The following is a 19,348-nucleotide window of genomic DNA, read 5'->3' on the forward strand; positions in this document are numbered from 1 at the left end:
CCCCCAAAACAGTTGTGTCTCATCAGAGAATGGAGATAGGCCTTCTGAGGGCGTCCTGTGGTGTCTGGAAACAGGATGTTGTTAGTGGGGATCTTTGGGCTCTATGGGATACCAGGGTGCATCCTGCTGCCATTACAGAGTGTAATTGCTATGGGGTGGGGGTGCCTGGTCTGGTCTAGGTGGGTGGTACATGTCTAAGTAACATCCACATGAATCTCAGAAGAACAGTGAATGTTCTTAACTCCTCCTGTCAGTGTGGTCATAATGTTATGCCTGATCGGTGTATATCTCAGTGCTGAAATGAAGGAAACTGGACTTTCATGAGGAACACTCACCAATCATCTGACATTTTCACCACAAGAGGTTAAAAGCGTGGGACTGAAGAAGCCGGTCAGATGACAGGTGAACGTCTCCATGAAACTCACATAAGTCCAGTTTCCTTATTGATTATATCTAGTTCACTCTGGGACAAAGATGTTTAATTACTCTGAGGATTAACTCCCTGCTTTGAACAGTTAATGTCTGTGTCGACTGCACACTCCACTATCTGCAAGGAAATGATAAAAACACATACAGATTTTAGATCAAATCTACTTTAAGTTATTGCACTGCATGCATTTAAAACCGATAAAGCACCAGCTAATATGTCGCTTTGCAGATCATCTGCACGCTGCTATATTCAGTTTCTGGCCACATTGAAGATGAGGTGCTGTGTTTCTAGCAGCTTCAGCTGTTCCTCCTGTCGGAAACATCTTGGGACGTCTGACACCAGAGCGTCACCGTGCAAATGATAACACACTAAATTAACCATTTTACCCGACTGTCTTAGCCACAGTCTGCTGCACACAGATTCTCTTACAGTGAATGGAGATTCATGCATGAGTAAACCTGCATTAGAAGTAAGATTTTAGAAAATAAGGAGGAGAAATGACGAGTCTCTAGTGAGGCCCCCACCACTGTGTCTCCTCCGAGCGACTAGTTCTATTCGGTGAGTTTTTGTGGTTCTTCAGTGACTCCCCTCTACCACTGCTGCCCCCTGAGAGCGGATGGTTATTGAATAACAGACGGTTTATGAGGCAGCAATAATGAAGCTTGTACAGAAAGGGAATAAAGTGTGGGCCGACAATGGGCAGTGTGTTCTGTGGCCTTCAAGTGTGAGCCCTTTCCGAAGATGAGAAGCAGTTTATCTGGAGAATTTCGCAAGGTCACAATGTTTTCGTATAACAAAGGCCTGGAGTTTCTTTCATCTCCTTTTAACCTGTGAGTCACTTGCACGTATGACGCACTGTGATGTCTGAATAATATTTAAGCGGAGTAAAGCGACTAAACAAAATAAGGCCAGAAAGTATCATGCAGTCAGAATTTGAATTAATGGAATGAAATCACTGTTAAATATTAGTTTTATAAACTGCACTTGGGTTTTATCGAGCTTGTATTTAATACTAAAACATTTTTGCTGTTTAAGTGAGGTTGCACATCCAGATTTCCTTCACAAAAACAAATCCAAGTTCTCTTGCTCCCGCAGACACATCGGCGTATCAGGTATCTATTAGGGCGACAGGATCCGTCACCAAAGCATGCCGCCTCTGTTATCAATCCCATATATCCCTCTCACTTTTTTTTTTCACTGATAAAAACAGCGGATAACAGGACTGTGCGCCGTGTGCCAGCTGTAATAAATGTGCCCCTGCAGGAGGCAAACCCACGTCAACGCTCGAATGCAGCGCAAAACCCGAGAACAATAGAAAAGGACATGAGATTATTACGAGAGAGCGACCTCAATCACCCGGGAAACATTGCATTTAAAAGAACTATTTTATTGGTGACAAAATCGTAAGAGGCCTCTAAGAGGATGCACGTCGTAAAGACTCGAGAACAAAGATTGTTACAAATCAGCTTTTCACTGGCATTTCTGCAATCAACCATTAATATTAGTCAGCCCTAAATATGTCAGCTTAATGTCTGTCTGCAACACCACTATTAAATAAAAGGATAGATGCAGATAACATAACAAAGTAAATTATTGTAATAGAAGTTCTTAGCTCTTAAAACCAAACTAAGCATCTGGATGCACGCTCCAGAAACAGCAAACAAGATGATTGTGAACGTGCAGCTTTTTTTCCTTCTTCTCCTTTTAAAACTCCAATCAAAACCCTTCAATTCACAGGAGGAATCATTGCATAACTCTGAAAACAAAGGTCTCATTACACAACAGGGCCCCAATAACGGGTACTTAGATGTGTTATCTTGATATAACAGTCATTATAACCATTTGAACAAATAATGAAATCAACTACAGTATAAAGGTGCATAAAACTGGGTGTGGCCGTGCGGAAGGCACCGTGGACAATAAAACATCCAGGCCGTCGGTCCTGTTGTCCTGTCACCTGAACAGTCTGTTCCAAAAGGAGGTGAAGGTGGTGGAGTTGAAGGCACCGATGAATACGAGCAGCAGAATGTAGAGGCTCATCATGATGGCGAAATGGTGTCGGAGGAGCCACGAGCTGCCGCGGGAATGTCTGACGACGGGCAAACAAAATCAGATCCACATGTTAACACTGTTTTGTCTGGTTATTCATGTAAACTAGGCCTGTTACTCCAATTAAAAATTTAATCGCAACTGTCCAGAGTTTACTTGGTTATTTTCTTTTCAAATCTGTTAAACCTTTAAGCAAATGTACAGTATGTTCTTACTATTGAAAATCACCATAATCCAGGTGGTAACTCAGTTCACATCAACACTAAATACAGATAATTGTGCTTTTGTCAGGAGCAACATGTGACACAAGCTTTGAAGCATAACATTAAAAAAAATTAAAATTAAAAAAAATTCTCTTTATTGTATTTATTTCTGCATCGCTTCCTGATTTCCCAAACTACAGCGCAGGTAGAGGCTCATGATCCGTTCTGAGAGTTAATTGCGCTTCAAACAATATTTGCAGCATTAAAAAGAATGTGTATCAATAGATGGATTGATAGATACTTTCCTTATCCTGGGGGGATTTTTTTTGTATTTGAGGCGAAAGATATGGGTAAGAATTGATGACAATAGCTACATTAGGATTTTTTTTATAATAATAATAATATCTACAATTGACCATATCACGTTGTGGTCTGATATCTAAACAGAAAGTTTGTCTTCACTGAGGACACGATTCACAAAAATTTTTCTGTAACTAGTAAGTTATTTTCTCTTTTAAGAATGAAAACCTCAGCAGCTTGTCCCAATTATGTTGTAAAACTACAATAAACTTTTCCTCAATTTCATTTTAACTGTGTGGAGCATTTAAAAAAAAACAAAGCACAGCTTTTATCAGGTTACTGCAACTAGATAGACGGTGCATGCGAAACTGAATAATAAATAAAAGCAGGTTTATCTCTCTGCATTTCACAGTTTAATTCATTTTAATCCTATTTATATAACGTCAGTAACACTAAATATTGTCTCGAGGCGTTTTAGAGAGACCAGTTTGAAACCACCAGAGGAAGCAGTAAGGTGACTGTGGCCACAAAACGTTGTAAATCTGGTCTATGACGACAACGCTGGGCTGGTTCACCAGTAGCGATACATTTCAGATCGAATAACAACAATTATTGTTGACCAGAGGGAAAAAAAAGTAGGGACATAGATGGAGTAGAATACAGACACGAGGACAATCGAGGAATATGTAATAATTATGAATGTAACTAGGGTTTCATGAGCTCCCTGCCTGTGGTGGTCAGGAAGAAGGAAATACAACCTGGGAAGAGTTTGAGAAACGCTCCGGATAAAGGTTTACAGCGAACAGCGTGGAGGACAGACGGGGAGAGGCTAACGAGAGTCTTACCTGGAAAGATGCCTCCTCTGAGAGTAAACAAGCAAGTACTTGACTCGTAAAAGCTGATTGTTGGTGACTACAAAATATTTCTGCGGTACATCTCCTCCTTCGCTGTTCTTCGCCCGTGAGCGCTGGCGGTCTATGATTTCAGAATCTGAAACGGGGAACGAGGCTTTAGTGTGCAGTAAAGCAGCCGCGTCATTCTTACGTGCCCGGCGAGTCGCGTGCTTAAACGCACCTTTTTTCTTCACCTGGCACTTAACATCTGGATGATCGATGATTTCACACAGGGCGACACAGCTGAGTAGAGGCCCTAGGATACTGTCTCTCCAGCCGCTGCTGTGGGGACTGTAGAGGACAGCCATGCTGAGGTCACTGGTGAGGTAGGTCCCTTCTCCGAACACGGAGTTCTGCGCAAAGAAGATGAAATGACATCAACCAGACGATAGTTTCAATATGTTTCTCCTACAGTCTTTGATCGTACAGCAGAACTCATCAGTGCCTTCCAACCTGCTGGTGGCTACACTGACCTTGTTGAGATGACAGTGAAGTCCGTTGTGAACGATCGAGTGGAAGTTCTCCAGCCGGCTCCCGTGGAATGCGTAGAAGACGTCTCGTCCGTCTCTCGTCCTCTCGAACCTGGCGTTCATCTGGTCAGAGTACTCCAGCTCGAAGAGGAAGTCTGGCACCGGAGCAGAGATCTCTCCATTCTCCGTCAGGCTGCAAAGTTTGGAGTACTGAGGGAGGACAAAGAGGCACGCTGTGAAAACAAAAAGAAACGAAACAAACGGAAGACGACACAGGGGATTTTTATGTGTTTGTATTAATTTACCTCATCTTTCTGTAGCGTCTTCACAGCAAAGCTCTTTGAAGACAGGATCCAGTGTGTGAGAGCCAGATGGTGATCTCCCTCTCCAGATCGCAGTCTCACCAGCTCTCTCACACCGGGCAGCGAGTTCACATCTGCCAACTAAGAGTGGAGCAAACGTTTCCGACGATATTTACTTCCAGCAAGTTAATACACAAATATTATACAGCCATTAGCCACAACATTATGACCACTGACAGGAGAAGTAAATACAATTGACCATCTTCTGACAATACAATGTTCTGCTGGGAAGCTTTTGGGCCTGGTATTCATGTGGATGTTACTTAGACATGTAGCACCTACACCAGACCACACCACAGCAATGGGGGTGGGGGTCTCTGGCAGCAGCCCCCCCCCCCCCATAATGGTCATATTGTTATGCCCTGATTGATGTAACATACTGAACAACTACATTCAGTCTTTCATTCAGACCAATAACAATCTGACAACAATCAGTCACTTTAAGTGGCAATAAACACATAAACATAATATACTATAAATAAACTGTTTTGTTTCTTGTAGTTTCTCAACAATATGCACCGTGTTTCTCTTAAAGACATGTATCCAGCTTTATCACACACCTCTTAAATTAGTTTAAATCTGCAGAGTTTGCACTGTCCACCGCTCTTTATTATTTTAACGGAAATACGGCAGTCTCTTACAGCACATTACTGCCATCAAGTGTATGTGTGTCACACCAGCTCCGTGTTCACAGTGTGTGAGTGTGTGTTCTTCCCACACAAGTATAGATGGCTGACTGGTTTTATTGCTTATAATCTCAAATTGGAGCACATTAAATCATTATATAATATTATTATATAATAGCATATAAACATATTACAGTGTACAGAGTCTTCAAAAGCTTACGGCTCTTACCAGCTCCTCAAAGTCCTTATTGTCCCCGCTTAAGTAACGCGGTGGGAAGGGTCTGAGCAGCGAGTCCCTCTTGTAGTTCTGTGCAGCGGCGACAAACAGGCTGCACCGGAGGTCTGCTGCTACCGGGTCTCTGTGCAGGCAGGAGCACACCAGCTCCCGGACCGCTTCAGGTGGCAGCGGGGGCTCCATTCCCAGCACTGCAAACGGAAAGTGATAAGATAATAAGCAGGCGCTGTGAGAATTAACAGATACATAAGGAGGTAATAAACCGTTCATTCAAATTATCGTTTTTACCTTTGATTTATTATCAACTTTACATGTTTAGATGTCTTGTTCTGTTTAAATCACAACCTCGGATTTGAAGATATTTAGTTATTATGAATCACGGCAACAACAACCTCCAACAAACTCCAGTGCCAAAACTGCTGCAGATTATTTCCTTTGTATATCAACAGACTGATTAATCACTGGACTGCTATGGCTCTAGATAAATAGATGGAAAACAACTGTGTCTTCTTATTATATTCCCCTTCATCTACAGATATTGTCAGTATATGCTCAAATATTAACGTATTAAGATGTAACATAAGCAAAATAAAAACTGCTAGGGATACAAAACCTGACACTACACTTCACTTTTTGTTTGGCTAATTTACTTAATTAACAAACAGTTACACACTTTCGCAACTTGGGAGTCTGTGTTAGTTAAATCAACAGTTCATAGTAGCTTTTATGGAGATAACTACAGTAGGACAGCTGTCATTTTATCACAAGTTATAGTTACTAATTTTTAACCTTTGAACTCTTCCTGATGTTGTACCTCTAACTAGCACAGCAGGGTTTGAGAGAGCTAACATAAGCTAACATTAGCGGAGCCGCCCCACAATGCTAATAATGACACATATTACATTGTCGGGCTGCTGCGGGTTCCTAAGAGTATTAGCAATACTTCCCAGTGTCACCTGGATCTGTTTTACTTCTATTTCTTTTTAATTAAATCACCTTACCGTCTGCCTCAACTCATAGCACTGGAGGAAGAGCTAACGTTAGCTAGAGGCACTGCTGCGTTCAGGGCAGTAAAAGTATTGTGTTTCAAAGGCGTTCGTGGCATTAAGGAAAAGTAAACGCAAACACAGCAGGAAAATTAGTGAATGAAAATGCACACGAGCCATGTCAGCAGTTTAAAACAAGCGTAGAGAAGCACACAGCTACTCTTGGTAACAAAATATCAACGTGTGTTTTGTGATTCATTTAAAAACGTTGTCCGGAAGTGGCTGGAAAGGAATATGTACGAGGGTACGGGAAGGCATCACATTGATAACAGATCCAGGGAGCCATCTAATGTTTCAGAGCAGAAACAAAACATCAGCCAGTCATGGACATACTTTGTCAAATGGTTCAACAGGTAACCTACAGCTAGGAGGACATAATATATATTCTTTACAAGCACCAATGTTTGGGCCACACTTGTATGGTACAGAAATGCACTGCTTCCACCTCAGAAAACAAGAGAAAGAGAAAGACATCCCAAAAAAAAGACAAGAAAAGTTGTTCAGAAGAAGAAGTCCTGCACTGTCACTTCGCTCACCTCTTTTCTGAGGAAACTTATTAACTTTAAATGACATTTCACATGGCAGTGAGATCATCACTGCAGCCACTTCTGTAAAACTATGTCCCGTCATCATAAAAATTAGACATTTCCTGCACATTGCTCAAGATAAAACTGTTTTACACAAGCAAAAATGAACTGTACCTAAATAATTTAACATATAAGTTGAAGAACGTCATCGTAAATGTGCTAAAGTACTAGTAAAGGGCACCGGTATGTTTTTAATTCCTTACAAACTATAAACCTATGTGGCATGTTTGAATTTGGTTATAAAACAGTAAGAGTCCGTAAAATAGTTTTACACCAAATTAAAAACTAATTCACTGGCAACTCTGCTGCCTGTAGCTTACTGTTATTTTATATATATATATATATATATATATGCCATAAAGCTAAGTTCCTCTGGCTGAATCATGTGTTTGCATTAACTACCGTATTTACACTGTATTAGTTTAACACATATATTTAAATACTACCTTTCTTAAACTAAAATATCCACTTGCCAGTTTTCATTCCAGACATTCAACTTACACTAAAGCCACATCACTAAAGCCATCTGCCTAATATTATTTAGTTATCCCTTTTGCCCCCCTCAAAGTACTGATGCACTGGGAACATGGACACGGGCCTTTTGAGGGTTTCCGGTGGTGATTGGATGTTGTTCGTGGGAGCCTTTGTGTACACAGATACTTGATCAGTTTAAGATATGGTGGGTTTGAAGTCAACAGCTTGGACTATTCTTTATGTTGTGGAAGGCAGCATTATCCTGTTGGGGATAGCAGCTACCATATGGGAGCATCGTTGCTATGGGGTGGGGGTGTCTGGTCAGGATCAATGTTTATGTACGTGTACAGGTGTACGTCTCTGAATAACATCTGCATGAATACCAGGACCAGATGTCTCAGCAGAACACTGTATTAAAAAAAAAGAAAAGATAAGATTATTAATGTTATTGCCTTCGCCTGTCACTGAGATGACTTGCAATCCCCTTTCTCTACCTGTCATTTTTAAAATATTGCTTTAACAAGTCTACACGCTGAAATTTAGTGAGTGTATTTGAATTTGCGTTTTCTAAAAAAGTATCCTGTATTTTCTTTTAATTGTTTTTATTCGATCCCTTAAAACACGAACTCACTGACATTTATACTATTTGGTTAGAGGCTCAAACACCTATAATTAGGCAGCCTGTTAATACGCAGCCAATCAGGTCAGGGTGCGTGACGTGTCTCGTGATCTTCAGCACTGTGGACAGCATCGAAGAAGGGGGCGGGGCTTAGCGGACATACTTCCTGCTCTTTGATTGGCTAACTGCGGCCAGCAACAAATAACAAATCCCGTTTTTTCCCTCTTTCCTTTTCCCTGCTTGCTGCTGCCAGAGGGAGGAGGCTTATGTGCGTAAAGAAGAGCCTGACGTCACATGACCGCCTCTTACTCTCAAACCCATCATTTGAGGAATAACACCACATATTTGTGTGAAGCTCATCTGCCTCCATCCAGCGGCGTGTCTCAGTGCAGATTAAACCATAGGATGCCATTTAAACGAACCGACGGATTCTAGCGATTTTCTCGGGACTAAACCGGAGGTAAGGCGTTTTATTGACCAAAGCCCGGTCATTCATTAACTCACACTCCCGCTAAGACAGAAATGCACGTATGAATATATAGCGTTGTTGCTTCAGAAATACCGCACGTCTGTTAAATTGTGTGGAGTTTGCGCTCGGAGAGGAAGCCCCGGTGCACCGTGTCGCACAGGCTGAAGGACGCCTCCTCTCCATCGCTCGAGATCACGATGCACTGTGTCCTAGCGCAGCATCACTGGCGTCTGAAGCCAGAAATGCACATTTGAGACAGACATGGGGACGCAACGCATTAAATCAACCGCGATCAAACAGGATTTATTGTGTCGATTTATTTAAACCACAAATATGCCCTTCATACTCCCACCATACATCCACCATGACAGGCACCGCTAATGTGCTCCACAAGCGCTTTCATATAATATGAAAGGTGGTTCATTATTGCCTATTGGTAAGAATAAGGAGTAGTTGGAGTATATATAATGAAATCTATAAACTCTGTGGGTCTTTGACATGCCCATTGTTCTCCATATACATTTTTTTGGGGGGAGATGGCGACAAGGCCACACCGTTTCCCACGGCGCGCATTACACGGCTATGATATGAGGAGGCCCAGAAAACACGATCTCCACCACAGACCTAATGAATGTTGCTAAATGATGAGCGGACGCGCTGAAAGCCTGGAGGACATCTCTTTAAATATCCTATCAGGGTGGGAAGTCTGTTATCTTTGTGTGCAGGTCCGGAGCAGCGAGGCCTGTGGAGGGCTGTGGCTCGTCCTTCTAAGGAGTGCAGTGTTAAATGTACGGGACGTGTCTCTTAATAACACATCTCTCTTTTTTTTTCGCAGTTTGGTTATCAAGGCAGCTGAGGCTCAAGTTCTTGTTCCCGTCTGCAAGTGGAGGACAATACTAGGCGATAATCATGGCGGGTGAGTTCAACTTTCCTTTTCAGCCAGCCCTGTCTGTTAAATATCTGACTCCCTTGTGCAGCAGTTATGACTTGATTTATTAATGAGTCTGGCGCGTGGCATTGAATGCTGTGTTTGCATCCTAGAAAACAACTTTCCACCCCTGCCTCGATTCATCCCCCTCAAGCCGTGCTTTTACCAAGACTTCAACGAGATCCCAGACCAACATCGCACCATGTGCAAGAGGCTCTACTACTTATGGATCTGTGAGTTTAGGCATTGAGCATGTGTCAGCTGTTCACTGATCCAGTCCCCCTCGAGCTGTGTCACTCTGTTTTTCCCAAAATATTATGAGACCCAGACACCGCAGACAATCCACTACAGCTGGGAGACCAGACCGACCAGCATGACCAGCATGACACAGAGCTCGATGAATGCTTTTTCCATGTTGTTGTGCATTTTGACGTTTGAAAGATTGCAGACAACGAAATAAGCAAGGATGATTTGCTTTATGTTTTGACTAATGAAAAGTTCACAAATCTGAAGCCAATTTCAGAATACAGGCAATTATTTTGGAAGCTCTCAAGCTAAATGCTAAATATTTGCTACATTTCGGTCTGGTAATTCAAGACACTGGAGGACACAGTGATCCTCTTTCCTTTTAATTTGTTGCACTTCTTTAGACTGTGCATCAACTCAATAATCAGTCACAATCTTACAGTCAAGAAGTAATCTGTCATGGAAATGATCGTTCCCTACATGCCAAGTTGCAAAAGTAGGTATTAGTAATGCGTTAACATGTTTTACTCACATGAGCATCACGATATCTTTTCATTATCATAGGTTCTTCCATTTGAATACAAGAAAGTAAGTCTGGTGAAAAGTAGTTTTCACGTAATCTTTAGTACTGGTAGAGTAGAAGCTGTGTGCTGTGTGTGTAGTTCCAGTCCATATTATATCACATTCTCCCAGCTTCAAGCTTAGAACTGAAAATACGCTAGTTGCTGAAATCCATTTGTGATGAGATCCTGCTGCGTTATGAGTAACGGGATACACGGCGTAGAGGTTTTTGTCTTTCATTGTGCCGTTCTTGCTCCTCTGTGCCGTCGACAGTGAATAGTGCCACACTAGCTGTTAATCTGATCGGCTGCCTGGCGTGGATGTGTGGAGGCGGCGGGGCGACCAACTTTGGCATGGCCATCCTGTGGCTCATCCTCTTCACTCCCTGTTCCTATGTGTGCTGGTTCAGGCCCATCTACAAAGCCTTCAAGTAAGCATGATGCCCCACCACCACCACCACCACACAACGTTTTGAGTCACTTCTGACATACATTATTCTCTCTGTGCAGGACGGACAGCTCTTTCAACTTCATGGCTTTCTTCTTCGTCTTCATGGCCCAGGTGGTGATCAGTATTATCCAGACTGTTGGCATTCCTGGCTGGGGAGTGTGGTAGGTGATTTATCAAATGTTAAATGTTATATGTTTTGTGTGGTGTGCAACTTCAGTGACAAATTAAAAGAAAAAAAAAACATTGTTTATTAAGGTGACAGGATCCAAATCAGTTTTAATGATCCACTGGAGTGATGAAAGGCATTATTCCAAAATATAATGTTTTCTTGTTACCTGTTTAAGTAAAGAGCATGGTCTCAAGACCCTCACACACCAAACTAACTTTAAAGAGCCAGAGACCACAAATGCAAAACTGTGGTCTCGTGCTGCGCTTCCTGTGCCCCGACCAAAAGGTTTCAGTAGCTGCAGTAGCTGCTCCGAATATACAGTATGCCTGATACATTTGGATAAGATGGAAAATTAGTGGAGTGGCTTCGTAGTTCTGATTCCCTTCTCGTTTATTTATCCTCTAAGCAATTCAGAGGGATCTCGCTCACCGTTGATGAGCTCCGTGTCCGACCGATCCCAGTTCAACATCATTTAGCCGAATAGGTGCAGACACAGGGCTAACTGGTGCAAGTGATGCGGCACCAAAACTAGGGCATTAATTGTTTGTTTTGTTTTTCAACTACTGATACATACTTTGTGTTTCCATCACCTCCATGTACTGTGCAATATAGTCTCTATAAAACCTTGTTAAACTGTAGAAAAATCATAATTTACAACAAAATGGGGTTTGGCTTACATGAGTCACTGTAATCAGTACGTCAACATTATGGAGTTAATTGCTTTCTAATGTGAAATACACAATTTTTAACGTCACTAGTTTGGTTCATTCGTACTACTTTTATGAAAAGCAACCAGAAAACATCTATCAGCTGTTATCTGCAACGAGAGTGGTAAAAGCTGACGCAGTGTGATGAACTATGTGATAATGTTTGCTAACAATTTTGTGATATGCAGAGATGTATGTTATGATGAAATGTCAGCAATCAGTTAATATACAGTGGGTGAAATAAGTATTTGATCCCCTGCTGAATTTGTAAGTTTGCCCACTTCCATAGAAATGATCAGACTCTGGTTTTTATGGTTGTTTACTGGTTATGGGTATAGACAGAATATCAGTCGAAAATGCATAAAAAACACACAATCTAAAAGTTATAAATTGTTATGTATTTTATTAAGGGAAATAAGTATTTGATCCCCAAGCACAACACAAGTCAGTACTTTGTAGAGAAACCTTTGTTGGCAAGCACAGCGATGAGACGTTTCTTGTAGTTGGTCACCAGGTTTGCACACAGCGCAGGAGGGATTTTGGCCCATTCATCTTTACAGACAGTCTCTAAATCCTTCAAGTTTCTTGGCTGCCTCTTGGAAACTCGGAGCTTCAGCTCCCTCCACAGGTTTTCGATCGGGTTAAGGTCTGGAGACTGAACAGGCCACTCCATGACCTTAATATGCTTCTTCTTGAGCCACTCCTTTGTTGTCCTGGCAGTATGTTTTGGGTCATTGTCATGTTGGAAAACCCACCCACGAGGCATCTTCAGTGTTCTTGCTGAGGAAAGAAGGTTTTTGTCCAAGATGTTACAGTACATGGCTGCATTCATTGGCCCCATAATGCGGTGAAGTTGCCCTGTACCCTTTGCTGAAAAATAGCCCCAAAACATGATGTTTCCACCTCCATGCTTAACCGTGGGTATGGTGTTCTTTGGGTCATACTCACGTTTTTTCATCCTCCAAACACGGCGGGTCGAGTTAATGCCAAATAGCTCAACTTTGGTTTCGTCAGACCACAGCACTTTCTCCCAAGCCTTCTCTGAGTCATTTAGATGTTCACTGGCAAACTTAAGGCGGGCCTGTACATGTGCCTTCTTGAGCAGGGGGACCTTGCGGGCACTGCAAGAGTTCAATCCATAATGGCGCAGTGTGTTGCCAACTGTTTTCTTGGTGACGGAGGTCCCAACTGCTTCCAGATCATTAACAAGCTCCTGCCGTGTTGTTTTAGGCTGCTCCCTCACCTTTCTCATCATCATCCTCACTCCATGAGGCGAGATTTTGCGGGGAGCTCCAGACCGAGGACAGTTGATGGTCCTTTTATGGGTCTTCCACTTGCGAATAATGGCACCAATAGTTGTCACCTTCTCACCAAGCCTTTTGCTGATGGTTTTGTAACCTATACCAGCCTTGTGCAGGTCTACAATCTTGTCCCTGACATCTTTTGACAGCTCTTTGGTCTTGCCCATGGTGCTGTAGAAGTTGGAATGTAGAAACTGATTCTTAGAGCAGGTGTGCTTTATATACATGACGAGTTAAGATCAGGAGTATTGGTAATTAGTTGACTGAGCACAACTGTGTGCCACATGCGCACCAGCCAATCTGTAGGAGCCTGAATTCTAAGTGAATTGTTGGGGATCAAATACTTATTTCCCTTAATAAAATACATAACAATTTATAACTTTTAGATTGTGTGTTTTTTATGCATTTTCGACTGATATTCTGTCTATACCCATAACCAGTAAACAACCATAAAAACCAGAGTCTGATCATTTCTATGGAAGTGGGCAAACTTACAAATTCAGCAGGGGATCAAATACTTTTTTCCCCCACTGTAGCTCATGGTTAAAAAAAAAAAACTTTTAAGGCTGTGATTAAATATGCTATGGGGGTTAATGTTGTAGTGAAAGCATATACTGTAGCATATACATTGTTGTAAGTGTGCACTGAACTGCTGTTCTCCGCAGTGGCTGGCTGGCTACCATCACCTTCTTCGGCACCAACATCGGCTCCGCTGTGGTCATGCTGATTCCCACCATCATGTTCACTGCGGTGGCTATTCTGTCCTTCGTCGCCCTCACGAAGGTGACCTATGAGTTTCTGTTAATGTTTCACACTTTTCTATCCTTGGCTTGTCTGTTTCTTGTAACAGCCCTGTAACTGAAACCTGATTTGAGGAGCAGCCGTAGCTACACGTTCCACTTAAAACAGATAACAGTAAAATAGGATCAACATCAACAGCATCAAGTTCTTTCAAAACAGGCTGAAATGGATCCATAGTTTTTAGGCCGCTGCACATTTGCCATCTTTTAAACACTTGTCAGAGTTACTGGTTATTTATTTTTATTTTTATTTTTTGCTACCTCCATTGTTCTGTCCCTCCTGGAGACTCGTCATGTCACGTGAGGTAGACATGCACAGAACAAATGTATTTAATACACTTAGACAGAAATGACTGGATCAGGCGTCTACATTGTCTTTAGGTTCTAGTATTTTCCTATTATCAAAAGGTTTACATCACCAATCTCATTTCTTTTGGAAATTTACTTCTAATCAGGCCAGTTTTTTTTTCTAGTTGAGGTGGTCACATGAGGTACTTTTTGTTTTGAGTGGGCTGTTTGTGCAAGTGTAACCATAGCCTAAGAGAGTGGATAACTTACCTTGGTAATATTAGCACTGATAAGAAGGGAGTCTGTGTTAATATGACTTCTTCCTTTTTAAAATCAGCTGATTCATTGTGTGAAATTGTCAACATAGAGATGTTTTCCATCTCTTCCATCTGTATGAAGTGCTAACATCCTGGAGCCCGGCAAAGGCAGACGCTTGGCTGAGAGGTGATAGCAGACAACTGGCTGAGGCTGCCCACACAGAGACTGCACTAATCAAATTACACATGACATTGTCAGCAGTGCGAAACCACCATGCCACCTGGGGAGCACTGATGAAGAGCGTGCTATTCCCGCAGAAAAATAAACTTTAACTTTTTGGTTTTTGACATCACCAAAAACAAATACTAACGACGTGTGATATATTTGCATATTTGAGCAAAAGATAATTATCTTCTCAGTTTGTCGTAATTATTACTTGTAGCAGTGACGGTAAAATATCTGTTTTCCAGGTTCATAACTTCTACCGTGGCAGTGGAGGCAGCCTGGGTAAAGCCCAGGAGGAGTGGGCCTCGGGGGCCTGGAAGAACCCACATGTCCAGCAGGCGGCTCAGCAGGCGGCCGTGGGGGCTGCGCAGGGCGCCATGCAGCAGAACCAGTACTCAGCGGCTCCCACCTACAACTACGACGACCCGATGTAGGACAGACGAGGGGCCCGGGCTGCCGAGTGGGAGAGCTAAAAAGGGATCAATTAAGAACACAATTCAGAATTAGGTGCCCGTCATTATTGTAACACTGTACAAGCTGAATTCAAACAGAACTATGTAGAGGAAAGTCTTTCTTTTTGGTGGAAGTGTACTTTTAATGAACATGACACATGTGGGATTTTATAATTTTAGTCAGTTCACGTTTAAAACAACAGTCATTAAACAAACTGTTGCCCCCGTTGTTTTATGCCGCTCAACTTAAGCTGGTCAACGTGTTATGTTGCTTTCCGACGGAGACACACAATATAGCTAGAGCTAATCACCCGGGCTTCATCGATTTACTCAGATTGGTTCACAAGTGATCTGCACAGAGCGACTTCTCTGCCTTTGTCACACTTAATTTTAAAACAACTTCTGTTGTGTTTTAAGGTACCGAACAGCTATAATGTATCTTAGCCTTGGAGGTCACCAAATGCTAAAACGTTCGCTCATCCATAAATTTACTTGAATAGCTATTCAGCTAACAAGTCTTAAACACAAAACACCAAAAAAACTTTTAAGGATGAGTTTCCATTTAAAGAACAGTTTGACATCTGAAGAAATAGCCATATTAGCTTTCTTGCCAAGGGTTACATGAGAACTTAATACCTTTCTCATATCGATATTATATATGCAACCTCGCGCTATGTGCAACTTAGCTTAGCATAACGACAGGAAACAGTGAACACAGGTAGCCTGCTACTGCGCAAAGATACCGAAATAACTTAACATTACATCTAACCAGAGTAGGTTTTGTTAACCTTTGGGCAGAGCCAGAGGCAAATAGCTAGTTGTTTACCCTTGTCTAGTCTTTTTGCTAAGCTAAGCTAAGCTAATGGGCTGCTGGTGACAGCTTCATATTTAGTCTACCAGACAGATACGGCAAAAGTGTTATTTTTCTCATCTAACTTTTCGCAATAATGCCAATGAGACTACATTAGGACTACATTTTAAAAGGTTTTCAATCAATTTAATTAATATTAATGAGGGAATTTGCTGTATTTTTCTTTGTCACTTTCAAGAGAAAAAACTAAGCAAACTGTAGCTTAGATTGAGCATTTAAAAAAAAAAGTATATATAGTTTTAGTTTTGGTGATCTGTTTTTCTTTTCTTGATGTCAGTCAATATTTTCTTTACATTCTCAGGAAAGGTGTGATAGCTGCGTCTAAACTGTATCCGTGAAGCCCGCAGAGCGTCATCGTGTTGGGCCTTCTGTCTCCTCTTATCGCCGACATTTTAACCATCCGGGACGTTTGGTTTTGTCGTTACATACTGGTCACGTGTTGAGCAGGCGGGTTTCAGTTGAATTCATTTTTTTTTTTTTAATCACGCGTTTGAAGGGAAGCACACGCCGTATTTTAAGCATCGCAGTTTATTGGACAAACATTCCAAAATCAACATTGTACAGGACAAAAATGAAAGAAAACCAAAACACTAACAGTAGGGTAACTAATAGTAATAACTGTTGTAGGTGCTCTTAGCATTTGTATGAGTGATGGATGTTTTCCCCCTTTTGGCAAAAATTCTCCCAACTTCATGTAAATGATTCAATGACTACTTGTTTCTGAAGATCTGGATTTCAGGCCTTAGTGTGTCCTTTCGTGGCTGTCGGTGTTATTCCATGAGTCGGTGTAATATGATACTTGTATAAAAAGAAAATAGAATATTAAATTCAAGCCTATTATTTCTGTATGGAGTGTAAATGTAACAGGAGGGTGTTTGAGCCGTGGCGAGGGCTGGTGAGTGTTCAGTCGGAGACATGTTGAATTCAGTGAAAAGGTTTTTCTTTGCCTCTTGTATACAACATTCAGTAGGTGGTTATTACAGTAACAGTATTAGACTTGAAAACCGATGTGAAGATACGTATCTGAATGCTCGTTATTTTCAAAAAAGTGAGTCGTCTTGTCTGATCGTGATGACGTGGTGTTCAGTAGGCCGTTTTGTTTTTAGTTTCGTATTTCTTTCGGTGTAATTTTGGATGACGTGTGGATGAAGCACATGTGCGTCGTGTCCTTCCATGGCCCTCGGGTTTTTATTTATCGCCAAGTTTGAGCGAGTTTCGAGTTGACGTTTGCACTGGGTTACCTGTTTACGTCAGTGCAAACCAGGTTCGCACTGAATTTACAGTGGAGCAATACTAACAAACATATGACATGGTTATTTGAAACAAGTGGGGGCCTGTGGTGAAGGCCTCGAAAAAAGAAACGAAAAGTGTTATGAAATAAAAAAATAATTTAAAAAAAAAAGGGCCTGTTCTCGAGATGGAACCACTAGTATGATTTTACAGCTGCAGACCATTTTTCACCAGCAGATGCACATACAGTAGTTATAAAGTATAACCCTTTTGACGGTACTATACACCCGCTCATCTGTTTAGTGAATGCACAGCTGATCATTTCTCTGACTTAAATGTGAAGTTTTGCACAAAAGGTGAACAAACAAGCTACTTTTCAGTGTGTGTAGTACGTTCTCAACCTTCTGCCATATGTACATACAGCACAGTTTATTGTGGGGAATTACAGCTGTGTAGTTATTGTGTAGCGGGGACATGCCGCGCGTCTGACTACTTTTTAGTATGTCGCTGTATCAAAGCTTCTGAAAGCCATTTCCCTTTATCTTCCTCCATGTTCCCACACATAATGTATGTTGTTTGAAATGATGTATTATCATGTACTATATCATATAAGTAGATTTGAATATATATATATAAATATATATATATATAAAATTAAACTTGAGGTAAATATTTGCCATGGATAAACCCATTCAGTAGGAACATGCTCTAATTAGGTGAATGAAAGGTTTGAGGGGGCTGTGTCTCCTTGAGCGGCGTGAACGAGGAAAATACATTTTTGTGTATTACTTTTGTATTATTTGGTCTTATCCTTAATAGATATTAAATAGTCCTTGTTGCATCCTGTTTTGTTTTTTTTATGAGTTGGCGTACAGGTTTTTCGATACGACGAGTTGCTCCTGCATTAATCATTTTCCAAGCTTCAAGGTAAACATCAAAAATCCCAAAGCTGGAGAGAAGGCCATTTCTATGCCATGCCTTCCACCCTCGTATATAAAATATTTGAGATGAGGCAAAATTTCAAACATTCCCTCAACAGAGCTGCTCTTGGTGAATACAGATGAGTTTTTAATCAGACGAATCTCTCTAGACCTTTTGATGATCCGTGTCAAGATCAGACTTCAAAGTTTTGAATTTTTTCTCAAAAGTGAACCTGTGGCGTGTTGTAATTTGTCTCGGCTCAGTAACGGGATTCATGTATCCAGTTACTTCATTCAGTTTACGGCAGAGAAAGTACCTCTGGACTCTGCAGATACAGTTAAAGTGTTTGTACTTGCAGATAACATTTAATACGAAACAGCTCCTCTTTTTGTGAAATTACTTCTTATTTAGTTTAAAAAAGTAAAAAGTGTTTCAATATTTCAAAAGATACAGTTTAATATTCTAATACAAAATTTGTTTCAGGATTCTTCTTATTAAGTTCGTGCTTCAAGACGGACACTTCTCCGATATATTTTTATCTAAAAAAAAAAATAGACATTTAACTTGTTTATTGGCAGTTACTGTACTGAACTGATTCTAATAACTACCTGAACACATCAACTATTAGAGGTAAGAACAATTCAAAGACCAATAGAAGTCAAATGTCTAATGTGAGTCTAATGTGATTGAGCTAAACTTGAGAAAAACATGCAAGTACAGATGCAAGTACAGTACATCTAAAACATTATAAGTGCCGTGCTTCCCATATATTCTCATTATGTCTCTGTTAGTATATTTCCCAAGGAAATTCACATTTTCCATTGACTTCACAGTTATTTGCAGGAAACTTTGTGTATTATATTTATATCCACATGGTAAACGTTTTATTGAATGCTGACGGGAGTTGGAGACCTTAGGTCAAACACAGATACATTACTGACTTTACATATATACACTGTACACAGTCTTTTACAGCAGATGAGTGTGGGGGGGCCACTGATGCCAGAATCAATGATGGATAAATGAATCACTTAATAAATACATAAGTCAATAACAAGTATAGTAATAATGGACGCAAAGCTAATCCAATTAGATGACAGCCCTCTCATTTGAATAGACGTGTGCTTTGATGAAGAAGAGCTTTGAGGAAATGTAAAATAAAACAGGAAAAAAAGAAA

General features: G+C 41.1%; 2 protein-coding genes across 3 annotated transcripts; one reads left to right on the top strand and one right to left on the bottom strand.

Annotated features, from left to right (window-relative positions):
* Nucleotides 1–1,796: 1,796 nt before the first annotated feature.
* On the bottom strand, nucleotides 1,797–6,731 carry parp16 (poly (ADP-ribose) polymerase family, member 16). Of its 2 annotated transcripts, none has more exons than XM_047597494.1 (7): nucleotides 6,570–6,731; nucleotides 5,563–5,759; nucleotides 4,651–4,788; nucleotides 4,349–4,555; nucleotides 4,057–4,228; nucleotides 3,828–3,972; nucleotides 1,797–2,519 (listed from the first exon to the last, which is right to left on the bottom strand). In XM_047597494.1, exons 2-7 carry the CDS (start codon nucleotides 5,749–5,751, stop codon nucleotides 2,384–2,386), a joined length of 987 nt encoding a protein of 328 aa, XP_047453450.1. In that variant the 5' UTR covers nucleotides 5,752–5,759; nucleotides 6,570–6,731; the 3' UTR covers nucleotides 1,797–2,383. The 2 variants fall into 2 exon arrangements, with proteins under 2 accessions (XP_047453450.1, XP_047453451.1); XM_047597495.1 differs by lacking the exon at nucleotides 6,570–6,731 and adding an exon at nucleotides 5,857–6,515.
* Nucleotides 6,732–8,534: 1,803 nt separating this feature from the next.
* scamp5a (secretory carrier membrane protein 5a) lies at nucleotides 8,535–18,090 on the top strand. The gene is made up of 7 exons (XM_047596177.1): nucleotides 8,535–8,754; nucleotides 9,599–9,679; nucleotides 9,805–9,924; nucleotides 10,772–10,928; nucleotides 11,008–11,109; nucleotides 13,791–13,908; nucleotides 14,942–18,090. Exons 2-7 carry the CDS (start codon nucleotides 9,673–9,675, stop codon nucleotides 15,128–15,130), a joined length of 693 nt encoding a protein of 230 aa, XP_047452133.1. The 5' UTR covers nucleotides 8,535–8,754; nucleotides 9,599–9,672; the 3' UTR covers nucleotides 15,131–18,090.
* Nucleotides 18,091–19,348: the final 1,258 nt, after the last annotated feature.

This window comes from Mugil cephalus, chromosome 10, assembly GCF_022458985.1.
Source record: "Mugil cephalus isolate CIBA_MC_2020 chromosome 10, CIBA_Mcephalus_1.1, whole genome shotgun sequence".
Classification (NCBI taxonomy): Eukaryota; Metazoa; Chordata; class Actinopteri; order Mugiliformes; family Mugilidae; genus Mugil; species Mugil cephalus.